This window comes from Crotalus tigris, unplaced genomic scaffold, assembly GCF_016545835.1.
Source record: "Crotalus tigris isolate CLP2741 ecotype Arizona unplaced genomic scaffold, ASM1654583v1 scf7180000019143.106728444:792265, whole genome shotgun sequence".
NCBI lineage: Eukaryota > Metazoa > Chordata > Lepidosauria > Squamata > Viperidae > Crotalus > Crotalus tigris.
The window spans coordinates 475,957-500,663 of NW_024097400.1; the positions used below are offsets into that span (position 1 = coordinate 475,957).

A 24,707-nucleotide genomic window follows, 5' to 3' on the forward strand; every position below is an offset into this window, starting at 1 on the left:
AATAGGTGTGAGAAGCAGCGCTGCTCTGTCTGAAGTCAGCCAGTGAATCAGAGCAATTTATTCAATCAAAATTTGGACACAAAGCAGTGTTTCTCAATCTCTGCCACTTTAAGATGGGTGGACTGCAATTCACAGTCCACGCATCTGGTGGACTGTTGCAGTCCTCCCATTTTAAAGTGGCAGAGATTGAGAAACACTTATCTAGGCATGTTGGCTGAATGGTCGATTCTCACAAATGCTTAACTTGGTTACTGAATTGACCTGTTGTTGGACTTGCATAGTAGGCCACATTGGTGTGTTTAAAACTTCCACAATCTCCAATTTCAATTCCCAGAATTATCCATCAGCATGCGCCAAGCAAGGTTGGACTAAATCACCTCTGAGGTGCTTTCCAATTTTATGATTCTGATATTAACTCAGATTTAGTACACTGTACAGCAGGGGTCTTCAAACTTGGTCCTTTTATGACTTGTGGACTTCAACTCCCAGAATTCCTTAGCCAGTGTGGCTAGCTGGAGAATTCTGGGAGTTGAAATTAACCCATCTTGAAGCATGTTGGCTGGGGAATTCTAGGAGTTGAAATCCACATGTATTGAAGCATGCTGGATGGGGAATTCTGGGAGTTGAAGTCCAATCACCTTGGATAAGGTTGAGAAACTGCCTTGCAGACCACAAGGCCAGAATTGGGTTGGTGCAGTGCTCCCTGCCAGCTTGGAGCTGCTGGGTTTACTGTGGGGGGCGAGCCCAGCCCTTTTGGCATGCTGATCATGGTGTATGGCTGAGAATAATTGTGGGAGTCCTTGATGGCAAAACAAACAAAAAAGTTAGGTGAGGTAACCCCTTGTTCACCTAACAATTTTGCCTTTTAAATCACACGTAAGCTGGAAAATAGGCGAGGGGGTGAATCACCTTTTATCGGTGTTGGTGTTGTTTCATTCCTAGATGACTCAGAGTTTGAATAATAGAATCACAAGGTTCTATTATTATCTAGACCTCCAAGGTCTAGAAGACCTTGGAGGTCTTCTAGTCCAATCCCCTGCTCAAGCAGGAGATCCTACACCAGTGATGGCGAACCTTTTAGACACCGAGGGCCCAAACTGCAACCCAAAACCCACTTATGCATCGTCTGGTGCCGGGTGGGTGTGGCCCGTTGGGTGGGTGTGGCTGCAGTAGTAATTGCAGACTAGGTGGGACTAAAAAGTTCAATCAGTTCCAACTTTGCAAGATCTTTTTTTTCCTGCAAGAAGTTGAAATTGACTGATTAATTAAACCTCTTTTTTTTGCACACGGTGGCAGAGGCCTAAAGCGAAAAGGTTTTATAAAACCCAGCTGAAGGCCTAGGACTGGGGCAACGGCACGCGTGCCCACAGAGAGGGCTCTGAGTGCCGCCTCTGGCACCCGTGTCATAGGTTCGCCACCACTGTCCTACACCATTCCAGATAAATAGCTGCCCAATCTCTCCTTAAAAACCTCCGGAGATTAAACACCCACAATTTCTGGAGGGAAGCTGTTCCACTGATTAATTAGAATAGAATATCTTTATTGTCATTGTGTAACTCACAATGAAAGTTTTTTTTTTAATTGTTCTCATTTCCAGGAAATCTCCCCTTAGTTCTAGGTTGGGTTTCTCTTTAATAATCCTGGAAGATCCAGGACCATTGAAAGCTTCTAAAAGCACTAAAAATAACAAGACTATGGTCAATTCAGGGAAAGGAGACAGACTCTGTATCTGCAGGGCTGTGTAGAATATGTACCCAAAACATCTGGCTAGTTGTGAAATGAACTAGGCTCAGCAAAACTGTGGCTTAAAGACATGACAGCAATCTTCCAATATTAGAGAGGCTGCCACAAAGAAGAGGAGGGGGTCAACCTATTCTCCAAAGCACCAGAAGGCAGGACAAGAAGTAACGGATGGAAACTAATCAAGGAGAGAAGCAACCTAGAACTAAGGAGAAACTTCCTGACAGTGAGAATAATCAATCAGCGGAACAGAAGTTGCCTTCAGAAGTTGTGGGTGCTCCAGTGGTGGGATTCAGCCAGTTCACACCGAATTGGTAGCTAATTTTTTGTTGGCCAGGCCCAGAATGGACTTTGGAAAGCAGCATCCACACAAAGAACTGGTTGTTCACATATTTGAATCCCACCACTGGGTTGCTCCAATACTGGAAGCTTTTAAAGAGACTGGACAACCATTTTTCTGAGTTGATATAGGCCGGGTCTCATGCTTGAGCAGAGGGTTGGGCTAGATTCTAGAACAGTGGTTCTCAACCTTTTTAATGCCGTGACCCCCAACCGGTTGTAAGTCGAGGACTACTCAACCGGTCGTAAGTCGAGGACTACTCAACTGGTGCAGCACCGTTTGCAGAATGGGACTTTTGGCGGGCTCAGCAGGGCAGAGACAGCCTGGACAATTCCTATTGGCTTTTGAAAGCCAATAGAATTAGACTCTATTCAAGAGAATCTATTCTATTGGCTTTCAAAAGCCAATAGAATAAAAGGGAGGAGCACAGCTAAGGAAAGGGGGGGGGAAATGGCGGACTGCGTTGTTTGGCGACCCCCGTGAAATGCTCGTTCGACCCCAAATGGGGTCCCGACCCACAGGTGGAGAACCACTGTTCTAGAAGACCTCCAAGATCCCTTCTTCTGTGGCTACTTTATGTAGGTTTGCCTTGATATCTCCATTCTTTTTAAGAGAGTCCCGCTAGGGGGCAGCAGATACCCAATCTTGGCTGAAAAATAACTTGGATCGTAAGTACAGGGAAGGGGGGACCACCAGGAGATCCCAACAGAAAAAAAAATTCTTTTGCGGAAAGCCGCTTTTGCTACGAGAGAAACACGCGCAGCTCCAGTCGGACGGCGCTTTGACCTTTGAGCCCCAGTGTGTGTGTGTGTGTGTGTGTGCGCAGTCTGCAGCCAACTTTGACCAGTCTTGGGGGAAAAAAAAAAAAAGAGAAGCAGGTCCGGCTTGATCCACCTTTGGGCATCTCGAGGGCAGGAGGAGGAGGAGGAGGAGGGGCGGGGAAAAAAAAAAGCCCACCCCCGAAGAAGCCGCGAGCAGAGCGACTCTACCCGGCTGCAAAAGCGCCTTGGCGCAGCGCTGCAACCGGGCGCCCGCGGGCCGCTAGCCGGGAGGGTCCCCGGGGGTGGAGGGGAGAGGGAGGCGCTGAGCCGGCTGCGGAGGATGGGCGTTGTAGTCTGCCCGGCGCTCTCAGCGAGGCGCCCTCCTACCTGGCCAGGTGTCGGCTTGCGCCCAACCCCCCCCCCCCGAGCATCGGGGCGGGGCTGCTCGGCTGGGGCTGCTCCCATTCTGCGCTCCGCGGAGGATCCGGCCAGGCGACCGCGTCCTTCTCCTCCTTCTCCTCCTCGTCGTCGTCGTCCTGGTCCTCCGCCGGGGTCGCCACCATGGGCAGCCCGGTGGAGCGGCGCCTGGCCGGCTTGCGGGGGCTGCTGGAGGGCGACGGGCCGGGGGCGGCGGGTCTGGAGGGGCTGCTGGACCTCTTGATCTGCGTCCACCAGGAATGCAGCGCTGCGCCTCTGCGCCGGGAGCGGAACGTGCGGCAGTTCCTGGAGTGGGGTGAGTCGAGCGGTGGGCTTCTGGGCGCGTGCAGAGTGCGGAGCCGTCGGAGGCGCTTCTGGCAACCGCGCCTTGGACTTGAATGGCTTGGCGCCTCAAGGCGAAGGAAGGGAGGTGATTGGGGGCTTCGCGAGAGCTGGAGTGGGGTCTCCTGCCTTTAGCCCACCCCGCTTTTGCCACAAGGGGACGGGGGGGGGTCTTCGTTGGAAGAGAGCCCCTCTTTTTAAGCACCCTCCCATCTCTAAGTTCCCAGGAGACACCCAGTTGGATGAAGCTCCAAGGAAAAGGTGTAGAAATCAGATAAAACCTTGGTTTGCTCAGTGTTTCCCAAACTTGACCATTTTAAGGCATGTGGACTTCAACTCCCAGAATTCCACAGCCAGCGTTGCTGGCTGTGGAATTCTGGGAGTTGAAGTCCTCATGCCTTAAAATTGTCAAGTTTGGGAAACACTGGACCGTTTGCTAAAGAAACCACATTTCGTTGGGGCTATGAATCACCCTTAGCTGGAAGCTGAGGTTTGCAAACAGTAGTTGCCGGGTTCCCACAAACAAACCACAGTGTGGTGCTGCCCAAGAGCCAAGCCTGGCTTAAGCCTGCATTGGTTGACTCTTTCTTACTGCTCTGGTTCCCTTTAGGGAGCGTCTGTGCCAATTCCGGCTTCTGTGCGTCAGGCTGAGCAAACACCAAAAGAGTAATTGAGGCCTCGTTATTTAATCCAGGAGTGTTCAACCTTGGTCACTTGAAGACCTGTGGAAAAAAAACTCCCAGAATTGAAGTTTACGTGTGATTAATTCTGGGAGTTGAAGTCCATAGGACTTCAAGAGGCCTAGGTTGGACACCCCTGATCTAATCATCAGTACTATCAATTAAATCAGTGGTTCTCCACCTGTGGGTCGGGACCCCATTTCAACGCAGTCCGCCATTTTTCCCCCCTTTTCCTTAGCTGTGCTCCTCCCTTTTATTCTCTTGGCTTTTGAAAGCCAACAGAATAGACTCTCTTGAATAGAGTCTAATTCTATTGGCTTTCCAAAGCCAATAGGAATTGTCCAGGCTGTCTCTGCCCTGCTGAGCCCGCCAAAAGTCCCATTCTGCAAACGGTGCTGCACCAGTTGAGTAGTCCTCGACTTACGACTGGTTGAGTAGTCCTCGACTTACGACCGGTTGGGGGTCGCGGCATTAAAAAGGTTGAGAACCACTGAATTAAACTGATACACTGCTTTGAGAAAAAGATTTTATTTTGTATGGCTTCCAGGCCCAAAAAGCTCTGTCCAAATCTTTTCCTGCTTTCTTTTATTTTTTCGCCAAGAACATCAGTCCTGTGAGGTAGGCAGTTCCAAAGACCTGCAGGGAGCCTCCATAGCTAAAAGGGGACTTCAGATTTTCCTGCTCCTTGTTTACTACCTTGAGTATTACACCAGCTGATTTCCACACGCACCATCCCAGAAGAAGTTTTTCTTTTAATTCCACTGCTGTAAAAAATGAACAAGCCAGGAATGGTCTACTTAAGCTTCTTTCCCCCAGTCTAACAAATCCTGGCCTTTGGCTTGCAAACAAGCAAGGCTCCATAAGTCAAGGCTAGCCTTTGCTTTGCCATCCTGGTTATAAGAGGTCTGTGGTCCAGCTGGGTGTGCAATAAACTTAGGTCCCTAAGCCCAGATTCCCCAGATTGTTGGCTTGTCATATCTCCATGTTTGCCTGAGATGGGGGATCAAAAGTTGGTTGCCAAGTACAAATTCAAGATGTTTGTTAAGACAAAGGCAAAGTATGTCAGCATCTAGCAGTGTTTCTCAAACGTGGCCCCTTTGAGACACGTGGGTGCTAGAGATAGATCCCTTCACTCCGTGGCATATAAGCGTCGCTTGAGAAGGATCCACAAGATTGTCTGCACTGCCACACATCCTTTTCACGGCCTAAATATTCACAAATATTTATTGTATTTATTTATTGTATTTCTCTCTCTATCTCCCTCCCTCCCTCCCTCTTTGTGAGAGTGTGTGTGTGTGTGTTTGTGTATATATATATATATACACACACATACACATACGTAGGTATATGCATATGTTGTATATAGCATATTTATATGAGTGTTATGTATGTGTACACTTTGAGAGCGGGCAACAGAATTTCATTTTTAATGAGTACCAATGTGCCCACAGTAAAAAAAAATGACAATAAAGATTATCTTATCTAAAGAGCAAGACAGATAGATATAATTGTCTGATGGAGATGATAGATAGATAGATAGATAGATAGATAGATAGATAGATAGATAGATAGATAGATAGATAGATAAAGAGAGATAGATAGATAGATAGATAGATAGATAGATAGATAGATAGATAGATAGATAGACAGATAGACATGATGGATGATGATAACACAAGGATATATAGATAGATAATAGATAGATAAATAGATAAATAGTTAAATAGATGATAGAGAAGAATAGAAAATAGACAGCTAGATGATGGATGGAGATGATAACAAAAAAGATAGATATAGATAGATAGATAAATAGATAAATAGTTAAATAGATGATAGAGAAGAATAGAAAATAGACAGCTAGATGATGGATGGAGATGATACAGAAAAGATATAGAGAGAGATGAGAGAAGAATAGATAGAAAATAGATGGTGGATGGAGATGATAACAGAAAGATTAGATAGACAGACAGACAGACAGAGAGAAGAATAGATAGAAAATAGATGATGGATGGAGATGATAATAGATAGATAGATAGATAGATAGATAGATAGATAGATAGATAGATAAATAGATAGATAGATAGATAGACAGACAGATGATGGATGGAGATGCTAATGGAGAGATAAATAGATAATAGATAGCCAATCGATCTGTGATTCAGCATAGTGTGCAAAAGAAAACTCATAGCAATCAAACAATTCAAACAAATAAAAAACCTCAAATTGCACTAAATAAATAAATCCCGTCCCTAACCCTCAAACACAACCCTTAGCTGGGGTTTTGGAGCCGTCCTGGACCCTGTCTGATGCCATCGTTTCCCAGTGCCCAACCTGTTGGATCTTTAGGGGCAGGAGTGCCATAGCATCATCTGAGCCCCCATCCCATGGAAAGACACAATTGGCAGCAGGAGGTGCATCCACAGCCTGCATATAGGCAGGTCAGCCAGTGTGTGTGTGTGGGTGGGTGTGGGGGTTGCCTGGTTCTCCTTGGAATGAAAACAATGGGTGTATTTTCTGCACACCTGCCCACATCTGGAATTCATTTTATGCATCAAGCTGGATCTCGTTTTCCTCAACTCACAAACCTGCCCTTCTCAAATATTTTGATTCACCCATTTGGTGTGGAAAACCCCTTTTTTTCTCTAACTCAAACTGGATTCAGATAACCCATGAAGCCCAAATTAAAATGCCAAATGCCACTGGCTTTTTGGAACCTGTTTCTTTTGAAATGAGATCATATTCGGGCTAAATAGGGGAGACATGATAGCAATCTTCCAGTATATGAGGGGCTGCCACAAAGAAGAAGGGGTCAAATTATTCTCCAAAACACCAGAGGGCAGGACAAGAAACAATGGATAGAAACTGATCAAAGAGAGAAGCAATCTGGCATTAAGGAGAAACTTCTTGACAGTGGAACAGCTTGCCTCCAGAAATTGTGAGTGCTCCATCACTGGAGGTTTTTAAGAAAAAACTAGACATTCACCTGTCTAAGATGATATAGGTTCTTCTGCTTGAGCAGGGGGCTGGACTAGAAGACCTCCAAGGTCCCTTCCAGCTCTATTCTATTCCTTTCTACATTGGTAGTCTGGTTCACACAACCTGCAAAGACCAGGCTGGTTTGTATAAAACACTGACAACATGGCCATCTGTCTCTGAGCCAGGTTTGGGGTGTTGTGTGAATCCAGGTTTAGACCTGGATGAGTGACCCACCTCTTAAATATAGAAGGTTAGTCAGAAAGTGAGTTGGTTAGCTTAGAGAGATCAGAGAAGGTCTCCTGTAGTGGTTGCTCTACCCCTCTGAAATGTCTCTTTCTCAGAAGGTTTCTAGTCCTCATGTTTCTGTTGAAAATGATACAAGGCTTACTACAAATCAACTTATAGTCCTTAACCTGAGCCAGCCTTTCATAACCTGGGACCCTCTGGATATGTTAAATCCTAAATCCCATCACCCCCAGCTTCAGGCTTATCCACAGGGTGCAGGCCATAAAGTCAGGATCAATTTTTCTTTTTACCTGCCCTGCTAACCTCACATGCTTAACATCCAACACACCCAACCCTCAAGTTGATGGATAAGCCTAATAGTATAATTAGTCCTTGATCGTATTCCGATTGATTTGGCCTGTGTCACTCAGACATTGTTGACCCTCATTGAAACATTGGCTGCCTTCCCATCACACAGAATGCAAGATGTAAAGTCACAACAGGTGTGCAGATGTAGGGTTTTCACTCTTGACTTATGGCCATTTGGGGGTGGGGGGTTGTCTGTGGTACTCTCAGTTTTCTTGCAGATATTTCATTACCCAACTAGGTAACGTTATCAGTGATAGAAGGAGGAGTTGCAAAGAGGGGGATGAGGAAGAAAAGGACTGTGGGGTCCTTGGTGCTCTCTGACCTTGGTGACTCACTTGCTGACGTTTCATGACCCGACTAGGTAACACCATCAGTGACAGAAGGGAGTGGGGTTTCATGAAGTGGAAGAAGGAGATGGGGAGGAGAACTGTGGGGTCTTTGGTGCTCTCTGAGGTTGGTTGTTTTCTTGCAGACGTTTCATGACCCAACTAAGTAATATCAGTGGTAGAAGGGGGGAGTTTGCAAAGAGAAGGAGGAGGAAGAAGAAGAGGAGGAGGAGGAGGAGGCGAAAGAGGAAGAAAAGGACTGTGGGGTTCTTGGTGCTCTCTGAGCTTGCAGATGTGGTTTTCTTGCAGATGTTTCAGTCTACATGAATTCTTGATCATCCAGGTCAGGCTTCTCCCAAAGATACTTTTCCAAAAGGGAACTGGCCTTTGTTTTTCCTTGTTTTTCTCTCTTCTCATCCAAGAAGCTCCAAGAAAGTCCAGTTGCCTTTTGGAAAAGCAGCTTTGGAATTGCAGCTGTTTCATTGCCCAACTAGGTAACATCATCAGTGCTGGAAGAAAGGGTGGGGGGTTGCTCTTATTTTGCATACTGGTGGCTATGGCCGTTTGCTTAGAGATCATTCGAAGTTATGACGGGGGTGAAAAAAAAAAAGCGACAGGAATAACCGTTGCACCAGCCTTGCAGACAAGGGGTGGCAATTTGGGCACGTTCAGGGCGGTTGCAGCATCTTGCAGTCACGTGATCAGGTTGTGCGACCTTCCCAGCCGTCTTACTGCAAACAAAGTCAACTGGGGGAGCCAGATTCGCTTAACAAACACACAATTCATCTAATGGCCACGTTATTTGTTTAACGACTGGTAAAAATTGGGTCCGGTTGTCTAGTGATCCATTTAATGGTCTCATCAGTAACAGAAGTGCTTCATTGTGACGGTAAGTCGAGGACTACCTGTATTGGTTCTGTAAAGTTGGTGGAGGAATAGAATAGAATAACAGAGTTGGAAAGGGACCTTGGAGGTCTTCTAGTCCAACCCCCCGCTCAGGCAGGAAATCTGACAGCCATTCAGACAATTGCTTGTCCAAAAAGACTAAAGTCCTTTTTAATTTGAAGATGCGAATGTGGTTTGGCTGTAATAAAAGATTTTTTTTAAAAAAAAAAATCAGTCTATTTGGGATGCATCAAGGCCATACACCAGAGACTTTCCAATCATTGTTTCCAGTGTATGAGTAGTGAAAATTGGCCTGTTAAGACAAGGAGAAATAGTCACCTTCTTCTCGTCTGGATTTCATCATGGGGTTATCCCAGAACGAGGGAGTCATTTGTGGGAGTGCATCTCAGAGGCCTTGTCTGTGCCAGGAAGGACATAAGTGGGTGCCTAATCTGCTTCCAAGTGGATTAGAGAACATAGAACAATAAGGTTGGAAAGGACCTTAGAGAACACCTAGACCAGCCCCCTGCTCAAGAAGGAGGCGCTAGACCAGTGATGGCGAACCTTTTAGAGACCAAGTGCCCAAAACCCGCCCCCGCCCTGCCCCCCATCCCTGCTCCGCCCCCTGCCCACCCGCATGGCCACCCACTGCCTCCACGGCCTGCCGCAGATTGTCCAGGCGGCCTGCAGCGCTGTGGCCACGCCCTCCGCCAGCACCCCGCAGCATCATCTGCACATGACGGGGCGCGAGGACGGAGTCTTGTCCCCGCTGGCCGGCTGCCATGTCCTTGACTGCGCTGCTTTGTGCAGACTGCGCCTGGGGGTGACTCTCCTCTCGGGATGCTGCTGGTAAGGGGGCTGCGGGGGGAAGTGGGGATGGGGCAACAGCGCGCATGCCCACAGAGAGGGCTCTGAGTTCCCCCTCTGTCACGCGTGCCATAGGTTCGCCACCACTGCCCTATACCATTGCTGTAGGCTTTTAAGAAGAGACTGGACAGCCATTTGTCTGAAATGGTCTCTTGCTCCAGTGGGGGGGTTGGTTAGATGATCTCCAAGGTTCCTTCCAACCCTATTATTCTATGTTCTCTCCAGGTTCTTCTTAAAAGCTCCAGTGACGGAGCACCCACAACTTCTGGAGACAAGTAGTTCCACGGGTTGTTTTCACTGTCAGGAAATTTCTCCCGAGTTCTTGCTTCTCTCCTTGATTAACTTCCATCCGTTGCTTCTTGTCCTGTCTTCTGGTGCTTTAGAGAATAGGTTGACACCACCACCCCTTGTTTGTGGCGGCCCCTCAGATCTTGGAACACTGCTATCATGTCACCCCTGGTCCTTCTTTCCATTAGACTAGAGCAGTGGTTCTCAACCTTTTTAATGCCGCGACCCCCAACCGGTCGTAAGTCGAGGACTACTCAACCGGTCGTAAGTCGAGGACTACTCAACTGGTGCAGCACCGTTTGCAGAATGGGACTTTTGGCGGGCTCAGCAGGGCAGAGACAGCCTGGACAATTCCTATTGGCTTGTGAAAGCCAATAGAATTAGACTCTATTCAAGAGAGTCTATTCTATTGGCTTTCAAAAGCCAATAGAATAAAAGGGAGTAGCACAGCTAAGGAAAAGGGGGGGAAAATGGCGTTGTTTGGTGACCCCTGTGAAATGGTCGTTCGACCCCAAATGGGGTCCTGACCCACAGGTTGAGAACCACTGGACTAGACATACAGTAATGGCCAAAATTATGGAAACCTTTTGGGAAATGTGTACTGTAGAAATGCCACCTTTGGTTAGGTTTCTACCAATTTTTCTTCTAATTTCTTTATAACTGTAGCCTTATTCACTTAATAATATTATTTTACATCGCTTTCTGGGCAACCAGTCAATTCTTTGCACCATTTCTTTAATTTTATTACATTTTACAAGCTCACTAAATGAAAGAACACAAAAAACCCCAACCAACTTGATAGAGATCACATAACACCCTAAAATATGTTCACCTTTCAGCTTCATTACATGACATCAATACCTGGATCCTACTGTGATCTGATTGGCTCATTGCCAAAACAAGATGACACCTGATTGGCTCTCTAAACACTCATGCTCATTGGCTACAATCAGATGAAGGAAAGCTACCTGAAATCAATCTAAGCAAGTTGTGCTTCCTTTTTCTGGTTATTTGGCTATAACTTTCATAGAATACAGTACAGATAATTGAACAAACTTTATTGCATTACATTCTTGATTAAATTATCTTTCTATTGATATATAATTTTATGGTGCTACTCCAAAAAAAAGTGGTGTTATTAACCATCAAACCTCAAAAATACACTTTTCCCAAAAGGTTTCCACAATTTTGGCCACTACCGTACTCAATTCCTGCAACTGTTCTTCGTATGTTTTAGCCTACAGTCCTCTGATCATCTTTAACCATAGTTGAAACTAAGCAACATAAGGTGTTATGTGCCAACAAACTGGGAAAAACTCTTTTGGCTGGTGGAAGATGCGTGCAGTAGTTCACTTGTCAGTCAGCCTCCTGTTAAAAGCAATATAATTATTATTTTTTAATCTTTGCTCCTGGTTCTTCGCTCCCTTTCAGAGCAAACAATGTAAGTTTAATTAATGCATGGATTTAATCTCTTTAAAAAGAAATTTACCTGATTTAAGTACAGGGCAACCTTGGAGCTTGCTAAAAGTAAATGATAGATTGCACTGAGTTTGTAATTGGAGCAGATGGCCATGCCAAAGGAAAATATGTTTTGTTGTATTATTTCCAGCCTTATGATGGTTCTGTGGAAGTTGGTTTTTCATTGGGGCACAAGAAAGTCCTGTATCTGCCACGTCGGGGCCACCTCTTAAAACTGGTGAAGCGGCCTCGTGTAACCTTGATAGCTGAATTGCTAGGGAAATTACAGAATGTTTACAATTGCCAAGACCAGCGATTCTCAACCTCGACAACTTGAAGATGGGTGGACTGGAGGCAGAAGTTCAGCTATAAAGTGAGGATGGGAGTTGGGTGGGTGGAGAAATGGTCAAAGCTCTCAAGAAACTGCTCACCAGATGAGTTAGCGACAAAATCTATTAATTTCAGTTTTTTGTTTTTGCAGATTTACCTTGCTTGATTCTACTTTGCTTGATACGAATCAGTGTTCAAGTTCAGTTCACTGAGATCAAGAAATTTCTTAAAAGTTTGCACAACTATGTATCTGTCTATCATCTATCCATCTATTTCTTTCACCTATCTCTTATCTATCTATCTCCATCCATCATCCATCCATCCATCATCTATTTATTTTTCATCTATCTATCTGTCTGTCTGTCTGTCCATCCATCCATCCATCCATCCATCCATCCATCTATCTTATCTATCTATCCATCCATCCATCCATCCATCTAACTATCTTATATATCCATCCATCCATCCATCCATCCATCCATCTATCTAACTATCTTATCTATCCATCCATCCATCCATCTATCTATCTTATCTATCCATCCATCCATCCATCCATCCATCCATCTTATCTATCCATCCATCCATCCATCCATCCATCCATCCATCCATCCATCCATCTATCTATCTATCTATCTATCTATCTATCTATCTATCTATCTATCTATCTAACTATCTATCTTATCTATCCATCCATCCATCCATCCATCTATCTATCTTATCTATCTATCCATCCATCCATCCATCATCTATCTATCTTATCCATCCATCCATCCATCCATCCATCCATCCATCCATCCATCCATCCATCCATCCAACTATCTTATCTATCCATCCATCCATCTATCTATCCATCTATCTATCTAACTATCTTATCTATCTATCTATCCATCCATCCATCCATCATCCATCCATCCATCTATCTATCTATCTTATCTATCCATCCATCCATCCATCCATCCATCCATCCATCCATCCATCCATCCATCCATCTATCTATCTATCTATCTATCTATCTATCTATCTATCTATCTATCTATCTAACTATCTTATCCATCCATCCATCCATCCATCCATCCATCCATCCATCCATCCATCTATCTATCTTATCTATCAATCCATCCATCCATCCATCTACTCTTGATTTCTATCTTTCTATCTATCTATATATCCTGGAGAACTTGCTTTCCATTGGAGTCTGTTTCTGGTTGCAATTGTGGGTCCTGTATCCAGGTTCTCCTGTACATTACCCCAGCTGTAATATATTCATTTAACTTATTTTTAGGAATGCATGCTTGTAGACTATCTCTAAATATATCTTAATTCTGGCAAACTATGATTCCTCAGTGAGAATGAACTTTCAGTCTGAACACCTGCAGTTCCATAGTTTTGTGCCAGAAGGCAAATGAAAGAAGCAGCAGCAGCGTCCGTTTGATCTCAGCTAATCCGAAAAGGCTGCCAGACTTGGAGTTCTGAATTAGTGCTGGGGTGGGGAGGCCAACAGGAGATCCCACCGCCAAGAAAAAACAGGGAGAGCAGATCCATAAAGTCACCCGGAGTCAAGCTTGGTATAAAATAGTTTTCTCTCCTGTTCTTTGCCCTCTGTGTGCAACATTCACACCGAGTGCTGTGGGAAGTGAACAGTTCACTTCTGGGTTGCACAACAGCTGGTGCCCTTCTTGCACAGCCAATTGTTTAGTCTTTCTTTCCCTTGTGGGATAAGGGGGAGTCTTGGGGGAGTGAGTTCGGTGATGTCATCCTTATCACCCCCTCCCCCTTTCCCCGTGGCGTCTCCTTCACCACGTGAGTGGCGCTGCCAGCCAGACCTGTTCCTCAGGTTTGGGTGCTCCGTGGGTGTGTGCCCGCCTTGCCCTCAGGATGTTTTTCCTAGGATCCCAGAGGTGCTCCTTGGGCTGAAGATGGTCCGCTCTCCAATGAGGCCCAACAGGCTGCAAAGAGAGAGGCGAGAAGGCCTGGGCACCGAACCACGAGACAGACGTGGCCTTGGATGGAAAACCAAGAGTAGCCCTTGACTTACGACCACAATTGAGCCCAAATTTTCTGTTGCTGAGTGAGGCGGGGAGGCGCGCACTACTTTTTCGGCCATTTTGTGAAGCAAATCGCTGCGGCGGTTAACCAAGTAACACAATTGTTAAGGGAATGTAGCCTTTCCCCCCTTGACTTTGCCCGTCAGAAGCTCGTGCAGTTGTTAAGTGACCCATGCAGCTGTTAAGCGCATCTGGCGTCCCCCACTGACTTTGCTTGTCAGAAGCAGCTGGGTAGGTTACAAAGGGTGATCACGTGACCCCCGCGACTCTGCGACTGTCATAACTATGAGCCACTTGCCAAGTGTCTGAATTTTGATCATATGACTGCGGAGATTCTGCAAAGGTCGTAAGTGTGAAAAACAGTCATGTCACCTTTTTCAGCGCTGTTGTTAATTCAAATGGTCACTAAGTGAACTGTTGTAAGTCAAGGACTATCTGTATTGTAGTTCTTGTAATGGGTGGAATCCACCCAGTTCCTGGCTTCCTTAAATCATAGAATTGGGTTCTTAGAGGTCTTCTAGTCTAGTCCATCCCTGGCTTAGTGCAAGATCTGCTAGGTCTTTAAGAGCCAGCCTCTGTTTAAACACCTCCGGGAACCCCAAGAACAGCCTGGAGTACCTAGATTTGACATTTCATCTTGTAGTGTTTTTTGAAAAGTATGGGCTTGATCCAGAGATACATCATAACTACCTCTGGAAGATGAGGGTGTTCACGTGGGAAGTTCTGAGTACCAGGAACAAAGTATGAGAGACATTTTGTAACATCAGAACCTGCTATGCTAGTGGTGGTGGCCATAGTTTATTGGATTAAATCACTGTTTCTCAAACTTGTCTGTTTGAAGACAGCTGGATTTCAGCTCCCAGAATTCCCCAGCCAGCCTATCCTGGGTGGACACCAAAGTCTTCCAAAGTTTGACCTCTTTGTTTCTTTTGGTCACCTTCAATTTCTTTAGCGCTTCCCTTCCCCTTTTATATTCCTTTGTATTTTCATGTTTGACTTTGAAATTTAACAAAGTTATTAATGTGGGTTAGACAGCATCACCACCAGATGGATTTGTAGCTGGCTGACCGGCCGTACTCACCATGTGGTCTCAATGGAACTGCATCTACATGGAGGGAAGTGTGCAGTGGGGTGCCCAGGGCTCTGCTCTAGGCCCAGTGTTGTTCAACATCTTCATCAACGATTTAGATGAGGGGATAGATGGGGAACTCATCAAATTTGCAGACGACACCAAACTGGCAGGAATAGCCAACACTCCAGAAGACAGGCTTAAGATACACGAGGATCTGGAGAGACTTGAACACTGGGCGCTGTCTAACAAAATGAAATTCAATGGTGAAAAAAGTAAGGTTCTACATTTAGGCAAGAAAAACCAAATGTACAGGTATAGTATAGGGGGTACCTTGCTCAATAGTAGTAACTGTGAGAGGGATCTCAGAGTCCTAGTGGACAATCCCTTAAATAGGAGCCAGCCGTGTGCTGCAGCTGCCAAAAAAGCCAACACAGTGCTGGGCTGCATTAACAGAGGGATAGAAACAAGATCACGTGAAGTATTAATACCACTTTACAATGCCTTAGTAAGGCTACATTTGGAATACTGCATCCAGTTTTGGTCACCACGATGTAAAAAAGATGTTGAGACTCTAGAAAGAGTACAGAGAAGAGCAACAAAGATGATTAGGGGACTGGAGGCTAAAACATATAAGGAACAGTTGCTGGAATTGGGTATGTCTAGTTTAACGAAGAGAAGGACGAGGGGGGACATGATAACAGTATTCCAATATCTCAGGGGCTGCCCCAAAGAAGAGGGAGTCTAGCTATTCTCCAAAGCGCCTGAAGGCAGGACAAGAAGCAACGGATGGAAATTAACCAAAGAGAGAAGCAACCTAGAACTAAGGAGAAACTTCCCAACAGTTAGAACAATTAACCAGTGGAACCACCTGCCTCCAGAAGCGGTGAATGCACCAACATTGGAAGTTTTTAAGAAGAAACTGGACAGTCCATTTGTCTGAAATGGTATAGGGTTTCCTGCCTGAGCAGGGGGTTGGACTAGATGACCTCCAAGGTCCTTTCCAACTTTATTATTATTGTTGTTGTTGTTGTTACTATCAGTACTACTACTACTACTACTACTACAAATAATCCTCGACTTACGACAGTTACAATGGCACTGAAAAAAGTGACTTATGATCGCTTTTCACACTTATGACCGTTGCAGTATTCACCTGGTCACGTGATCAAAATTTGGACGCTTGGCAACTGACTCATATTTACGATGGTTGCCGAGTCCCGGGGCCATGTGATCCCCTTTTGCAACCTTCTGACGAGCAAAGTCAAAGAGGAAGCCGGATTTACTTAACAACTATGCCACTAACTTAACAACTGCAGTGATTCCCTTAACAACTGTGGCAAGGAAAGTCATGAAATGGGGCAAAATTCACTTAACAGTTATCTCGCTTAGCAATACAAATTTTGGGCTCAATTGTGGTCATAAGTTGAGGACTACCTGTATTTTAAAAGTACAAAAAAAAACCCAAAACAAACCAAAAGAGAGCCAGGATGAGGCTCCCCAATGGTGTGACGATGCTGTGCCCATTTTTAAAAACAGGCCAACTTTTGATGGTGCGGTGGCTGCCATTTTGACTCTTTTGCCCCTCCTGGAAGTAAAGTGGGCGGGTGTTGACGCAGAAACATGCTACCTGTGTTGCAGGTGAGCTGCTCTGAGCCCTGTGCCTGTATTTCTCCTTCACTGTCACCGGGAGAGTGCACGCGTGCTTGTGGGTACAGTCATATCCAAATGACGTGGGGCCATCCCACCCTTCCCACCCACCCTCAGCTGCTCCTCGAAAGAGTTCAAATTCCAGCAGCAGGATTCATTCCTGTCTTGGCCCGTGATTGGAGGCTGGTGCATCACTGCAGGGGAAAACGCACAGCCCAAATGTTTGTTGTCCCCGTCAGCCCGGCAACCTGGCAAGGCGAACCTGCTTTGGTGGGTCTGGGTTGCGAGCAGCTTCTCAGTTGGAGTAGGGCGGTGTTGCCAGGTGGGAGGGGAGCAAACGAAGCAGCTGTGATTAGAAAAAGTCCTGCCATCACCTCTTGTTTCTGTATCTAATCCAGTGGTTCTCAACCTTTTTAATGCCGCGACCCCCCCCAACCGGTCGTAAGTCGAGGACTACTCAACCGGTCGTAAGTCGAGGACTACTCAACTGGTGCAGCACCGTTTGCAGAATGGGACTTTTGGCGGGCTCAGCAGGGCAGAGACAGCCTGGACAATTCCTATTGGCTTTTGAAAGCCAATAGAATTAGACTCTATTCAAGAGAGTCTATTCTATTGGCTTTCAAAAGCCAATAGAATAAAAGGGAGTAGCACAGCTAAGGAAAAGGGGGGGAAAATGGCAGACTGCGTTGTTTGGCGACCCCCGTGAAATGGTCGTTCGACCCCAAATGGGGTCCCGACCCACAGGTTGAGAACCACTGATCTAATCTGTCTAGGTACAGGTTAGGTGAATCCTGGCTCAAAAGCTGTGACTGTGAGAGGGACCTGGGAGTCACAGTGGATGGTCACTTCAGAATGAGCCAGCCTTGTGTGGCAGCTGCCAAAAAAAGCTAATACAATCCTTGGTTGTATAAACAGAGGCATAGAATCAAGATCACATGAAGTGTTAGTACCACTTTATAACGCCTTGATAAGAACACCCTTGGAATACTGCATCCAGTTTTGGTCACCATATTATAAAAAGATGTTGAGACTTTAGAAACAAAGATGATCAGGGGACTGGGGGCTAAAACAAATGAAGAACGGTTGCAGGAATTGGGTATGTCTAGTCTGGTGAAAAGAAGAAATAGGGGTGAGATGATAGCAGTGTTCCAATATTGGAGGGGCTGCCACAAAGACGAGGGAGTCAACCTATTCACCAAAGCACCAGAGGGAAGGACAAGAAACAATGGAGGGAGAGAAGCAACCTGGAATTAAGGAGAAACATCCTAACAGTGAGAACAATTAACCAGTGGAACAGCTTGCCACCAGAAGTTGTGGATGCTCCCATCACTGGAGGTTTTCAAGAAGAGACTGGACAACCACCTGTCTGAATCTAGGGTCTCCTGCTTCGAGCAGGGGGTTGGACTAGAAGACCTCCAAGGTCCCTTCCAGCTCTGTTATCTTGTTAATCTACGTTCCCATTTTGTGGATTGGTTGTCGTGGATTTTACTGTGAATGAAGGAGAGCCCCCCCCCCAAGCAGCAAATAAGAATCATATTTTGCAATTGACTGATGAGGGTTTTTGTCAATGCCAGTCAATTGCTAAAATCAGAAATGAGATCGTAAGAGGAAGAATCGGCATAGAACCAATTTTAAACTACAGGTAGTCCTTGGCATGTGTTCATAATTCTGCTACAATTCTGTGGCTGAGCGAGATAGTTGTTGAGTGAATTTTGCCCCATTTTATGACCGTTCTTGCCACGGTGGTTAAATGAATCTAATGATCAAGTCCTGTCTAATGTAAGGACCCACCCCACTTTGCATCTTAAGAAGACAGAACTCTTGGAATAATTCTTCCAACAGGAATCCTTTATTAAGAAGAAGTGGTTGCAGGCGTGCTAGACAGGACTTGGGGTCCAAGCCCTCCCATTCAAGGTTTTAAGGGGTTCCCCAGTAGTCCCACCCAATCAACCCCCCTTCCAGTGATAGTTTCAGGTATCACAATTCCACCCCCTTTTTTCTTCCGTCTGGATGGAGACTTCAGATAACTACATGAAAGGCAAATACCCTTCTTTGTTATGGTAAGGTTCTTTGGTGCTAATGCTTTGAGGTTACAATAAACACACATTCAGCATTCAGCTCCTTGAAGTATACTGAAGGAAGTGAGGGCCATAAAGCCCCTTTGTTCTCCCCCTTCTCTCCCTCTTATGGCAGAATCCAGAGAAGGCAGAATTGGGAGTTTCTATATTTGATAATTAAAGATGAAATATAATTGGATTCTGACACAGAAGTTGAATTGGTCGCATGGTTGTTAAGTGAATCCGGCTTCCCCCATTGACTTTGCTTGTGAGAAGGTCGCAAAAGGGGATCGCGTGATCCTGGGGACACTGCAACCGTCATAAGGACATGCCAGTTGCCAAGCATCTGAAGTTTGATCATGTGACCATGAGGACTCTGCAAATGTTGTATGTGTGAAAAATGGTCATCAGTCACTTTTTCCAGCACCGTTGTAACTTCGATTGGTCACTAAATCAACTGTTGTAAGTGAAGGACTACCTGCACAAAGTAAAACAGCAAATAAAGTTGTTTGCTCACCTTAGAGAGGATGTCATGGGATTCCATATCTTACAAAGCATATACAGAAAGAGAAGAAGATCAAAGAACACGAGGCAGACCCAGAAGAAGATGGAGAGACAGCATCAGAGACACAATACAACAGCATCAGGTAACAATGGTTGAGGGTGCCAAATGAGGAAGCACCCAATCCTTGGATCTCCTTTGACACCCAGAGTGGCCAAATAGGAACTAAGGAAGAAGTCACTTGCTGTTCTGAGTAAGGCTGCCTTTTGCATTTGACTGGCATTGACAAAATCTCCATCAGTCAATTGCAAAGGCAGTTTGATTTGGATCAACAAAGGACCGGCATTGTCAAAATCCATGTCAATCAATTGCAAAAGGCAGTTGTACTTGGAACAGCTTCCATCCTGCTTTTAACCCCATCAAAGATCCACATCTGCCTATCCCAGGTCCTGGGGCAGGACTCCAGAGGCCAAATCCAGCCTCAACATTTGGCTTACTGTGCAACCAACTAGGAGAAACTTCTGACAGTGAGAACAATTAATCAGTGGAACAACCTGCCTCCAGAAGCAGTAAATGCTCCAACACTGGAAGTTTTTAAGAAGAGACTGGACAGCCATTTGTCCGAAATGGTGTAGGGTTTCCTGCCCGAGCAGGGGGTTGGACTAGATGACCTCCAAGGTCCCTTCCAACTTTACTACTATTATTATTATTATACAATGTAATTTATTAAATTTATAGGAAATTGCCCAATTCTGAGCCATTTTGAAAAGAAGCAAAACCAAAATAAACATAAATCTATGTAGAAGTAGACTTATGTTTATTTTGGTTTTGCTTCTTTTCAAAATCTATCTATGTAGAAGTAGACAACGTGAACCAAGGAATTACAGTGCCAGGACTATACGGTTAGTACTCAAGGTACTGCTGGTCCTCGACTTACAACAGTTCATTTAGTGACCGTTCAAAGTTACAATGGCACTGAAAAATGTGACCTATGACCGTTTTTCACACTTACGACCGTTGTAGCATCCCCATCTGATTTATATTGGGATGCTTGACAACTCACTTCCATTTATGACGGTTGCTGCATCCCGGAGTCACGTGATCCCCTTTTGCGACCTTCTGACAAGCAAAGTCAATGGGAAAAGCGGACTCACTTAACGACCATGTGACTAATTTACCAACTCTTAACAATTGTGGCAAGAAAAGTTGTAAAACGGGGCAAAACTCACTTAACACATTTCTCCCTTGACAACATACATTTTGGGGCTCAGTTGTGGTCATAAGTCAAGGACTACCTCTGTTGTGGATCAGAAATTAACCACAAAACGAGGACATTTAGCAACCTGAACCATGTGAAACAGGAATTGTGGAACCTGAGAGAAGGGCCCAAAACTCCCAGCAGTTTGTCTTCAAATCCAGCGGATTTCGCTGCTCTTTGCCGAACCGGCAATGCAACCAGACAGAGACCTAAGGAGGGCTGTGCACAGGGGCTGCTCATTCGCACTCGGGACCGGATCCAACACTGTTTTGGAGTGGGGGGGGGCATGACCCAGAAGGAAGAGTTTTGTCACTTTAGCGAACCCAGGACTCAATCTCGGCATGGTCCCCACCCTGCTGGTTGCTGGAGGAATGTCGTCTGGCTGGTTTGATGGGGCCTGTCTGGGCGTGAGCCGAGTTGTCCGTCAAGATCCAAAAGGATTTTGAGAGTCGAAGAGCCGGATCCAAATTCACAAGACCCAGCAAACCAGGGAGGAGAGGTTCCCACCGTTGTGCACGGGGTGTCTGGGCTGCTCCGTTCCGCCACCGCGCTGGAAACCAATGCTGGCTATGCCTTTGCTGAACGCGGGTAGTCCTCGAATTACGACCATTTGTTTAACGGCCGTTCAAAGTTGTGATGGCACTGAAAAACTGAGTTACGACTGTTGCAGCATTCCCACGGTCAAGGGATTAAAACTTGGGCGTGTATTTATAAATAACGGTTGCTGCATCCTGAAGTCACAAGATAGTTGCAGGTCATCCTCGACGTACGACCACAATTGAGCCCACAATTTCTGTGATTAAGTGAGACATTTGTTAAGTGAGTTTGGCTCCATTTTACAGACTTTCTTGCTTCAATTGCTAAGTGAAGCACTGCAGTTATTAAGCTAGTCACACGGTTGTTAAGCGAATCCAGCTTCCCCACTGACGTTGCTTGACAGAAGGTCGCAAAAGGGGATCACGTGACCCTGGGATGCTGTGACCGTCGTAAATATGAGTCAATTGCCAAGCGTCTGAACTTTGATCACACGATCCTGGGGATGCTAGAAAGGTCGTAAGGGTGAAAAACGGTCATAAGTCACATTTTATTATTATTAAATTTATTTGCCACCCATCTCATTTCTGAACGACTCTTAACAGCATTGAACAACTGCATCACTTGGCAGTGGAAGTTCTGATCCCAACTTCAGATGGTCCCTAAGCGAATCGTCATAGGTCGAGGACTACTGGTACCTGCCCAGCGACTAGCTAAGATCAACGAGGATCACACAGCAAATTAACCCAATCAGGAAGAAACATCTGCTTTTTTTGAGTCTGGCTTACAAAATACTGTAAACCTCACTCTAGTGAAATATTTCCGATTGGCAAATACAGTTAATCCTCAACTTATTGCTATTTGTTTAGTGACCGTTCAAAGTTACAACATATCACTGACAAAAACGACGTATGACCGTTTTTCACACTTAACGACCGTTGGTGGCATCCCCGTGGCCACGTGATCAAAATCTGGATGCTTGGCAACTGGCTCATATTTATGACGGTTGCCGTGTCCCAGGGTCACGTGATCCCCTTTTTGCGACCGTCCGACCAGCAAAGTCAACTGTGGTGAGAAAGGTTGTAAAATGGGGAAGACTCATTTGACAATGTCTCACTTGGCAATGGAAATTTTGGGTGGATCATCTCCATCCCCCAAATCAGATTTCCCCTACGGAATTGGAGCGGTATGGTGTATGAATGCACCTGGTGTCCCTTGATCTGATCTAGATTAAGCAGGTTAGGTAAACTGAGTTGCAAGATATAAGCCAAATAAACAACCACCAAGGGTTAAAAAACAAAACAAAAAAACCACCCCACACCAGCTAATGAGTGTTGAAAGGAGCTGATTTAATTCTATCACACATGGATTTCCAAGGGGAAGTGTTTGATTGTTTTCTGATCAAACAAAAGCACACTTGATGCTAATATTTCCTGGAATGAAGTAAGCTCCAGGCTCTCTTGCAGACAGAGGGATCACTGCTTGGTGCCTTTTCTAACGGCCGACTGTAATGTTATCTTCTAAAAGAAGCCACCTTTTGCCTGATCATCTAACACGGATTATATATATATATTAGCTGAAACTTCTGGATATATACAATGAGGACAGTACCGGTAGTCCTTTACTTACAACCACAAATCAGTCAATCAGAATAGACCTGGAAGGGACCTTGGAGGTCTTCTAGTCCAACCCCCTGCTCAAGAATATCGTTTCAGACAGGTTGCAAAGGGCCCAGAGGTCTCCCCACCTCTCCTTTATGAATCTGGTTTGGCCCACTGGGGGGCTGTCTGTCACCTTAAGGACTAGAAGCTTGATTTTATTTTTTTCCCCATAGCAACCAGTCAAGCGGTGGTTCTCCAAGCTGCACCGAGGACAGTGGCTTTCTTGCTCTGACCGAAGCAGGGCGGTGGGGAGGTGGCCTTCTCCTAGATGGGGAGAGCAGGTTCACCAAGCCAGGCAGGACAGGACACACCATCCGCCCGACCCACCCAGGGCAGCGGCCGAGCGGCTGTGGGCAGGAGAATGGGTCGATTCACTATAGTTCCCACCGCGGCTTCTGTGCTTCCAGCATCTCTCAGGGAAGAAAGAAGAGCAGCAGGAAGGACTCTAGCTTTTGGAAGCCCCAAGGGCCTAGTGGTTAGAGCAGGGTTTCTCGGTCTCATCAGTTTGGAGACAAGTGGACTTCAACTCCCAGTTGCACTATCTTAAAGAACAAACGTAATTTAGATGAATGGCAAAAAGGTATTAATAAATTTGTTTGGGCAGGAAAAAACCAAGGAAACTTAAAATAATGCATTTTCACTCAGGTCCAAATATGAAATTGTATTATGATGCTGTAGTATTGACATTGATTAGCGAATTTAACCTTCATTTGGAAGGCTGGGACCTAGATGGCATGCCTATTTAATATTTAATAAAAAAGTGGATTGGGTTTTTAAGTCTCATATTATAAGACTCTTTGCTAAGAGTGTGGAGAAAGTATTATAAAAGGCTGCTATACCTCGGCATGCATAGAAGGTATAAGGAAAGTAAATATGGACAAGGTCTCTTACGTACGATTGGCATCTTTGGAAGAATTATGTTCCCACCGCGGCTTCTGTGCTTCCAGCATCTCTCAGGGAAGAAAGAAGAGCAGCAGGAAGGACTCTAGCTTTTGGAAGCCCCAAGGGCCTAGACAATATTGGAAGAAGGGCCTACTTTACAAGAATGGAGCAGGCAAAGATTTCGGCTTTCGAGCAATCTCATTTTTTGCGGTATGGGAAAAATGGTTTGGATATGGACTTTTTATAATTTGTAATGTGTTTTTTCTTTCTTTCTTTCTTCTTTTTCTTTTTTATATATATACATTTTTAATGATTCTATCTTTAACTCCTTTTTTAGTATATATTATTCATGTATATTATTTCCCAGCCAGTCATTTGTAAAACTTTTGAAAAATTTCAATAAAAAAAAAAAAAAGATTAATATATGGACTTCCCAGAATTCCCCTACCAGCATGCTCTGAGATCTGTGGACTTCAACTCCCAGAATTCCCTAGCCAGCATGCTTTAAGATTAATATATGGACTTCACATTTTAAAACTGCCAGAGTTGAGAAACTCCCTGTTCTGCAGCTTAAATATGGAATAGAATAGAATAGAATAGAATAGAATAGAATAGAATAGAATAGAATAGAATAGAATAGAATAGAATAGAAAATATGGAATGGAATAGAGTAGAGTAGAGTAGAATAGAATAGAATAGAATAGAATAGAATAGAATAGACCAAAAAAACAAATAGACTTAAACCAGAATTGTTTCTGTTAGGAATAATAGGAGCTAACTACGAGAAGGGGAGCGGATATCTAATATTACATGTATTAACAGCAGCAAGAATTGTATTTGCCCAATATTGGAAAAATGAAAACTTACCAACTGAAGAAGTATTAATTAAAAAAATTCTAGAGTGCACAGAAATGGATAGATTGACTTTAGAGATTAAAGAGAAAGAAAGTTCAGTTTACTTTAGAACATAGAATAATTTTTATCAATGGCTGGAAAAACAATTCAGAGAGAAAGGAATGTGATATGTAATTTTGAATACATATTA

The 24,707-nt window shown here is 44.9% G+C and overlaps 1 protein-coding gene across 2 annotated transcripts in view; it reads left to right on the plus strand.

The window, feature by feature from the left end:
- Positions 1-3,076: 3,076 nt before the first annotated feature.
- CDC42BPG (CDC42 binding protein kinase gamma) overlaps positions 3,077-24,707 on the plus strand; it is a 73,768-nt gene continuing 52,137 nt past the window's right edge. For both annotated transcript variants that reach the window (XM_039359894.1, XM_039359895.1), the window contains exon 1: positions 3,077-3,574. In XM_039359894.1, the coding sequence (XP_039215828.1) occupies positions 3,403-3,574 (172 nt within the window). In that variant the 5' untranslated portion in view covers positions 3,077-3,402. The remainder of the gene's footprint in view (positions 3,575-24,707) is intronic.